This window comes from Cyphomyrmex costatus, unplaced genomic scaffold, assembly GCF_001594065.2.
Source record: "Cyphomyrmex costatus isolate MS0001 unplaced genomic scaffold, Ccosl1.0 scaffold5, whole genome shotgun sequence".
Taxonomy (NCBI): domain Eukaryota; kingdom Metazoa; phylum Arthropoda; class Insecta; order Hymenoptera; family Formicidae; genus Cyphomyrmex; species Cyphomyrmex costatus.
This window is the reverse complement of record NW_017279267.1, coordinates 4,213,166-4,222,289: the sequence shown is the minus strand read 5'-3', so window position 1 is coordinate 4,222,289 and position 9,124 is coordinate 4,213,166. Positions and strand designations below refer to the sequence as shown.

The window sequence follows — 9,124 nt, the reverse complement described above, 5'->3', positions numbered from 1 at the left end:
GATGAATTTATATTGCGTTGATATTTTATTTTAATTTTTAGATATATACTTCATATTTGCTTAAATATAAAACTTGATTTTGATTAATTCATTACGAAGCAATAACACGGAAAAACAGCATACATTTGATGAAACCCAGTTCTAACGGCGAGTGATTACAGAAAATTTCATAGTGGACGGTGGAGTGCACTCGGCTGTTACATACGTATACATTGGGACTCCGCAGTGCGAATGATTTTCATATGAATGCTGTTCACTTTCCACAATATTGCATTTTCGAAATTATTAACAATACGCCCCGCTTGCAGTTTTGCATCCGGAAATTGTATATTTGCTTGTATGCTTCGAAAACGCGTAAACTGCGGTATGAAAAAAAAAAAAAAAGATCTCTGAATAATTCCTTTTCATTTCTACGAATCTAAATACGCGCTTTAACGTGTGAGAATGATTTATACGAGCTCGAGTGCAAGTAGAGTAGTAGGAGAAATTATCGATCTCTTTCCCATCCTCTAAATTGCTATCTTTCTGTTTCTGTTACAGAGTGACAGCGGGCTAGTGGACACAGATCCAGGTCGAGTTAGCAGCATGACAGCCATTAACTCGGTGAGCCAACGTTAAATTAATACGCGACGATAAAAGCAATGCGCACAGTATCGCTTCGTTTAATAACTCGATATTACATAAACTGGTTGCGTCCGTTTTAAATTATGTAAACCGAATAATTTACCGATAATATACGTTAATGGCCATGATCGTATTTGACCAAGTTGTGACCAAGGAAGCAAGAAATTTCTTTTATATAAACTGAACTTTCTACTAATTCAGTTATCGTCATTGTTATGCGTTACTGTGTACATTTGAGTTTCTCATCGCGTTCCTTATAGTTATTACCAGAAATAGCATAAATCTAGGCGAAAAATTGCACGGAGAAAAGATATTCTCGATGCTGAAGTATCGATTCTGAAATAGTTTCACACTCTCGCGTGACGAACTATATAGGGGAACGAAAAAGAGTGGTGCGGTAACGCGTGTCTCGTTATAGCTATTGTTCATCAAACATGTAGGTAACTGTTCCTGGCATAGGAGAGTCCGCTTGTGGAGTTTCCATCCGCTAATAATCCCGTAATGCTACTCACGCGACCGTAGTTTCATGGGGGAAAGAAGATAGCGGCTTGTACGGTCTGCGCGAATGTTTGCGCGGCGCGACGGGACGTTTTGGCTCGACAAACAAGCGGGAAGCCAGAGGGTGTAAGCCTAGTATTTTATCGGTCCTAATACAGTTATCATCGACTAACATTTGGTATTGTTATGATTAAGGGACGAGAATTGTTCATCCTTCGGTCAGACGGCGCTCGTTAATCCTTTTACACTACCGTCGTGTTTGTTGAATAGAATTTGTATAACTCTGTATAGCTCTACGTATTACGTATATTTTGTTTTATATATCATATGTATGTGCACGTATGTGTGCATTGGGCTTAACAAATTAATATATTCTTATCACGTTCTTTACTGTAAAGGAATATTTTTTATATATATGTATGAGGCGATATATTTACATGAATATGGAAATCTCAGGATAATCCCTTAAAACTAGATTGAATTTTTAATTCTAAAATATAGACGATAAAATGTAATATTCTTGGCATTCTCTGTAAAATTATTCCACAATGAAGCTTCTAAAAAATACGACATCAGATATGAGATCGAATATTAAAATTAGGATAATTGGTGCGTATACACTAGTGGGCTCATTTTACACATACATACATAGCTTCGCCGAGCGAAGCCGTTGAACGACAGACCGGCGAGTTAAGGGGATGCTGGAGTTACCGACGGAATTCATTTCGTATTTCTCATGCCATTTGGTTTTTCTTATACGAATCCGAATGCAAGCATAGGTATATCTAAACAAAAAGTACTTTCCCGTATTTGATTAATTTATAAAAGTATCATAAGACCTTGAAATTATAATTTTAAAGCTTACAAGAGAAATGGCATGAAAAATACGATTTGAGTGTACATAACCTTACATTCAAGCGATACATAAGATATAACACAACAAGAAATGTATGTAACGTTTTACTTAATGGCTTATTTAATGTACGTAATGTTTTTACTTAATGTATGTAAATATTTTCTTAATGTATGTAATATTTTAATTGTAATTAAAAATCTGTTCTATTGATAATACAGGCGAGTCCAACATCACCTTAAACCGCTTACCAATTCACATGCGACAACCTTTCTTATATAAAGAACGTCTGCGAAAGGCTCGCACTTAGATTTTAGTACGCATCGCGAACAAGTCGAGACCGAGTCCTCTTACGAACTTGTTAATAATAACAATAAAAAGTTATAATTCAAAATTAGTACGTAAAGTGAGCTTCCCCGTATACGATCTAATAATTGAAATGATATAGATAATGCAAATATTTAATTGATTTAATAGACAATTTTTGGATTTAGGTCACTATGGGCAAATCATTTTTAGATAGACTTATCGACAATTCGTCTCATTTCTTTTTCACAATGCCATCTGATGATTTATATTCATATCGCACGGTGAGCACAATGAATCAAACCTCTTTCCTCTAATCGAGCATCGTTCTTTTCTGGAGTGAGCTTTGCGACACCTGATGTTCGGATGGGTTACATTATGAATCGTGGAAAATCACCGTTTGCATGATAACGACACGATGCGACGCGCGACGGCTGAGGTCGGTGAAAGGTGAGACACGTGAAACGATGGAGGGATTTTCCAACACAGGAATAGAGCCAGCGCGCCTCCCCCCCGAGAATTGTACACGAATACGCCAACATACAGTATATTCATAGTTTTCGACCACCCTCACGGAATTCGTGGACTTGTTCGGCGAAGTGAGAACCGGATCGGCGGAATTCAGCCGGATGCTTCTTCCGCTTCCCTTTTCCCTCGTTCCCGTCGCCATTGCCGTCGCGATCGATTTGGGAATACGGCCGCATGCATCGTGGCAGAATCCCGAGAATTTGTGCTGCGTCTTCTCGAGAGAGAACAACCCCGGTTGGTTACGAACTTGTCTCTACGACCTGCTGCACTGTCGCGACAATGGTATATCGGTTGTAGCACCACCGAGTCTCACGGGAGTACGCGCGTTGATTACTCACGAAGATTACGTTGTGAATTTGCGTTCTTCTATAAATGTCTGTCCGTCGCATGAGTGCGATGCGAAGGATGTCTATGCTTAACTAGTTAACGACAAATATCAAAATGCTTAAAATGATATGAGAGGAAAAATATACGAGAGCAGATTACTATAATTTCAAAATTCTATAGGACAAATGCCCATAAATGCGTTATTATAGGATTTGAAAAATTTTTCAAATTTAATAAGTTATTGATATCCACCGTAATATTTGACACAATAAATTATACGATATTCAAATGATTGTCAAGTTGGACAATTGTCCCATTATTACGCGTTTCACAACAGGAGGAAATTCTGAAACGAGTGAGTGGCTTGACAAAAGGAAAGTATTTCTCGTTTTTTTTTCAGAATCAAATTACTATCTACTTCATGACATAAAAGCAGGTTGCCTTATGATAGTGTGCAAACAGCTAGAAATAAAGTAACGTTTGCAATGCTCGTTCGATTAGGAGATGCGAAATCTGATACGCGCGATCATATTACGATGTTGTCTGAGCATATCTGTAGTATTACACGGGCGTAATTGAGAGGAGTATCCGATCTGTGTTTGAATATTTTAAGTAATATGCATGCTAATCAGAACAAAAGTTGGCACGAGGCAAGTGCTAATGAGAAGATTAGCAATTAGGATTTACCAGTAATCTTTGCAATTGCTTATGGCTTGTAATAAAATAATCTTGATAAAGATAACATTAACCTTGAAAAATGGAGATCTATTTTTAAAATATTATTTTTTTTAGAACAGATTTGTTATAGTTGATTATTTTTCATTTTATATTCCTTATTTTTAAAAAATGACACTTCAGCGCCACTACAGTAACTTTCTTGTCATGTATAGTAAAAGTTAATAATTATAAATATATAATCCAGTAATATATAAGAAGACTATAAAATGTGAGGGAAATAAAAAATAATTGCAATTGATATAAAAAAAAAATAAAATACATTCGTCATATTAACATTTGAATGTATTTATGTAAAATAAATAGTATACATTTATTGTTATAAATAATAGCTTTCTATCGTTACTTTTATTCTGAAGAGATCTGGAAGTCTGTCTACGAGGTCGATGCGAAAGTGCCGGGATCGATAGAAACGTAACGGTGCATTTTTATTCCTGTGTTGCTCCTTTTTGCGCGCTACCTCTTCGCCTTCTCTGTGCTGTATTATTCAAACTTTACATACGTTTGAGAAACAAGAATATTCGACGAGATCGCGTTGATGCTTAAAAAACGCTCGTCTCTGGAGCTCGTTATTCCCTTCGGTACCAAAGTCGACAGGCATTTGCAATTGAAATTTTTGCGGTTTTATAAGTCTACCGTGAACAAATTCGAACTTCACCGTAGTCTACGCAAAGAGATATGATTTCGCATTTACTTCCGTCGTTTTTTTCTAACATCGTGCATTATTATAAAAAAAAAACATTCGTGACATTATTATAAAAATTACAATAAAATTAATAATAATATTATTAATAAAATTATTACTAAAAATAAAATAATAATAGATATATATGTTAATTCTGCAGCGGCACACTTATTTTCAGCATTTTCGAACGGCACGTATGGGTCATTTATTCGATTCAATTTTTAGCTCTTAAAGTGTTTGAAAAGTTCTGTAAAAATTCACACATGGTTCTTTAAAGTCTCTACTAAATTATTCTATGTAGACATTGGAAAAAGAGTTTAGAAAAATTATGAAAATTATTTTCTGTGCTAGAAAAAGAAAATAATTCAGTTTTGATATAAAAATTGTAACTTTGTTATATATTATATGTATACAAAAAATCATTATAGGATGTTTTTGTACAGATATGATAGTTTACAAAAAAAATATTACAGATGCAGAAAATGTGCAATTTTTTGAGCATCTGAAAATGTCATATTTTTGAACCATATATCTTTAACTTTGCGATTACACTGTTCGACAACACAGAGATTCCGTATCGTTGTTTCCCTATACTTCTGTCATCACAAAGATTTTTTACGAAGGAGGGGGTGGGCGGGCAAAGAGCCAGGCACGCAGGTATATAAGAAATAAGAACTATTAGAAATTACATGACACGAATGACTCATGTGCCATTTGAGGGTTTAGTATACTTACATCTCGTAAAGAAAATATTACAGGTTTATTTTATTTAAATTAAAAAAAATCTTTCGAAAATTATTAAAAATATTAACAACATACAAAAAGGGAAATTTTTATTTATCTCGAATGACAAATTAATCGGATTGTTTTTTACGAGACACAAATATGTATACAAGTCGACCTTCCCCAAGCTCTGTATGCAGTCTCGCGGAAAATGACGCGCTCGAATCCGGTGACCCGGCGACCGGAGCACAGACTAAAGTCGGGTCTAAAGGACGCCGAGGAGGAAACCAGTTTAAATAAAGACCACGCATGTGGGTCAGCCGGCGTGGCGTTGCGGCGTGCGTATACGTTACGCAAGCTGCGTCGCGCATCAGCGGTGTCGTTGGTCGAGCTTTGCTAGCCGTGCAGGACGCGCACTGTGTGTATAATGTGCATCAACTGAATCACTATACAGTATCCCCTGAAAAGCATCCGAGCGTATATCACCGCAGGCGTAGAATAAAGGTATATCTATGTCAGCTTGTAACAAGCTTTCCTTTAGTTGGTTGACACACACGAATGAAGTAGCAAGAAATACTAATTACAGAATTACTGGAAATTATCCTGTAATTGCAGAGATGTATGTTCGGATGGTTTTCGCAAATGAAGTATCTCATTCGTCTCCATCTATCTGCTCTTGTTCTCATTGTTTATGCCTCCTGGGTTTATGTGCAACGCTGCACAATCTGTTTGATCTTACTGATAAATTTTAAAGAAATGAACTAAAAGCTCTAATAGAGAAATGTGAAAGAATTGTTGTGAACATTAGTAGATCAAGAATTGTGGTAAAACTTAAAAATATGATAACCTCGATTGATGGAAATAAGGACTACTGATCTTTTTGTTGCATACATTTAATTTTAAGAACATTAATTTATCGAGATCTCAGTTGTATCACATTTTTCCAGTTATTTTTTACATTAAGTGTTTTATAATACAAAATTATGTAGTATACAGAATCGATATTCTGCCTTCCAAATGGATATGACTTTTAAATTAGATAAAGACCGTAGCTAGTGCATTCTGAGGATTAGTTTTGCTTGCGCAGGCGAATACGGACTAAGCTTGGGAAAACGATGTATTTGCAAGCCGCATGTAGGGCCGTTTATAAATCCAACGCATCTGCATACGTTGTCCTGAACTTTACGCGGGACTGGACCGAAACTGACTGTTGGAATGGGATTCGGGACCACTTCAAACGAAGCGCCACACGGAAATCTGCCCGCGAGCCTCACGTGTACACACGAGGCTTCCGGTGCAAGTCTCTCTTTTGTGATACACGAGAAGTCAGATGTCGGTTCGTCGAAGTAGGAGAAAAGCTTCTCCGCCGCGGGGAGTTATATTATATTCAGAGTGCACTCCCGGAGACGTTGCATTTTCCGAGGTTATTTTGAATTTGCGTTGTGAAAGTCGCACAGGGAAAGAGGAAAGAACGCATTTCGCAAGCTTCGATCGATCCTGAAATTCGAACTGTACCTACGTGTAGGTACGAATGTAGCGACAAATTCACGCAGTTTGTACAAAAATTGTACTTATATTTATAAGTGTCTATACAATTAATAAAAACTCGATGCTAATTTTCTTCGAGAAAGGAAAGGATTTTCTTCTAAATTTTCGATTGCTTGGGGTGTAATCTGACTCCAAGAAATTTTTTTAAATATTGCTACTATCGAAAAAGAATGAAAAAAAAAACATGTGCACTTTTGAATAAAAATGGCAAATTTTGATTTTTTTGAAGTGAGATTTATTCTAAAGGAAAGAAACTTTTTTTACGAAGTGAATCTCACGTCAAAAGTATGAAATTTTACTGCGAAAAAATGAAAATCTGCTATTCTTATTCAAAAAACGTTATTTACGTTTATTTCTTTTGTGATTATTAGCTATTCTTATTCACTTTTTTTTCAATAACGTTGGTATTTTCACTCTTTTGGAGTGAGATTTCACTTCAAGAAATTTAAAGAGTACAAATTTTTACGGATCGGATGAATAATTATGCGCTTTGCTCTTTGACATGTGCAGTATATTATACCGTTATTATGTGAAAACATATGATTAAAGCAACGAAGAAATTTAGTCAAGTCGTACATGCTGTTTCGTTTTGCTAAGAAATATCCATTTCTGCGAACTAAAATCATCGTATATTTTCTGAAATGACGTGACGGAACATAACGCAAAGTGAAGTGACGTGACGCGACACTGTTTGACATGCTATGTTACTTTTTTTGACCTCTTTTTTTCAAACGTGTTTTCAAGACCGACTTTGCGCGGACGATATCTTTAAGGCGACTTTAAAAAAATACAATCTTTTCTTTAAATGTGTCCTTTAAATAGTGATCGTTATAGTCATGATATAGAAATTATTTTTTATACATATAATCCTTAATGACGATATTTGAGAATATTTTAATTTTCTTATATTATTATATCTTATATTATTCTTGAAAATTAATACAATATTAAAAATTAGGTTAAATTTATTGAAGATTGGAATATATATTTTAACATGTGAAAGAAAATATTCTAAAATTTCTAAATAGATTAAATAGGTATAACAAATTCGATTGAACGCATTCAGAGTGTATTGGTACACATTAAAGCTGTCGTACACCAATTAATAAAGAGAGATGCAATTTAATATAAATGTAGAAACCGATTAAACTTGGAAATCGTCAATATTCTTTTTTGTGCTGTTAGATAAAATATGTATTCTATCTAATTAAAAATTTTGCATTTCACTCAAATTAAAACAGCGTACAACGGTTTTAATGAACCAAGTGCACCGGTGCGTCCAATCGAATTTGCTATTAAATTTTACGACGTAGAATGGCTGTCATGATTTAAGAAGGGGTGACTACGATGCTTCTCGGTTCTTAAAATTACGAAACAATTGCTTCGAGCTTCGAAGAAAAATCCGATGTATTGGACTTGTAAATTATTTGGGGATGCGCGAGACAGCGACATCGTAAATGGTTGGCTCTGTGTACGTGGACAACAAGGCAGTTAGATAGATCGCCGTCGATTCTACCTCCCATGCTCGCGAAATCGACCGCCGGCGCGGCGGTCTCGGGGGACGGACCCAGGTGCAAGATCCATTCGGGAGAGGGCAAATCTCCCTCCGCCTCTATATTATCCCGTACGTCGAACTCCGCGGGAGGAGCCGGGAGGTCCGCGAAGTGAACTACGCCGCCGACGTCGCTTTCTTGCAGAAAGAGAGAAAAAGAGGAAAGCAAGAGTGCGCGCAGACTATTCCTCGACATTGTGGATCCGGAACAGCGGGATTTATTATCTCGACTGGAACGGACGCACCTGGCTAATGCCGTCGACTTTGTTGCCCGACGACACGCTGTGGAGAGGAACGGAATACCGATACAAGTATCGGTGAAGTGAAGCGCGCTGAAGCCTCTCGATGGAATCGGGAAGTGAATGGCGGGATGCGTTCTTCTTTATAGATGGATACTAAAAGTACAAAAATATAGAGGTAGATGAACTTGTGTGCAGTGCTACCAAATATTTTTAGAATACTTTTAAATATTTACTAATATTGTTGTAATCTCAGTAAAGATCATATCAAAATTAACTTTGCTGATCTATTCAAATTTATTGTAAAAATATATTATTTGGGTCAATTTAATTAAATAGTTTTAAAAATTAAAAATAAACAATTTTCACAGAAAAAAAGAGACAATGTTATGAAGAAAATACCAGAGGATTTTAAAATAAACCGTTAATAAGAACATAGATTACACTTTGAGTGTCAAATAGATCCAAATATGATAGATTCGCGAGTCATTTACAATAAATCAAAT

General features: G+C 35.9%; 1 protein-coding gene across 1 annotated transcript in view; it reads left to right on the top strand.

Moving 5' to 3' along the window:
* The first annotated feature begins 444 nt into the window (after positions 1–444).
* The window catches only part of LOC108778275 (uncharacterized), a 242,563-nt gene continuing 233,883 nt past the window's right edge, over positions 445–9,124 (top strand). The window contains exons 1-2 of the mRNA XM_018545406.1: positions 445–474; positions 541–603. Coding sequence (XP_018400908.1) covers positions 445–474; positions 541–603 — 93 coding nt within the window. The remainder of the gene's footprint in view (positions 475–540; positions 604–9,124) is intronic.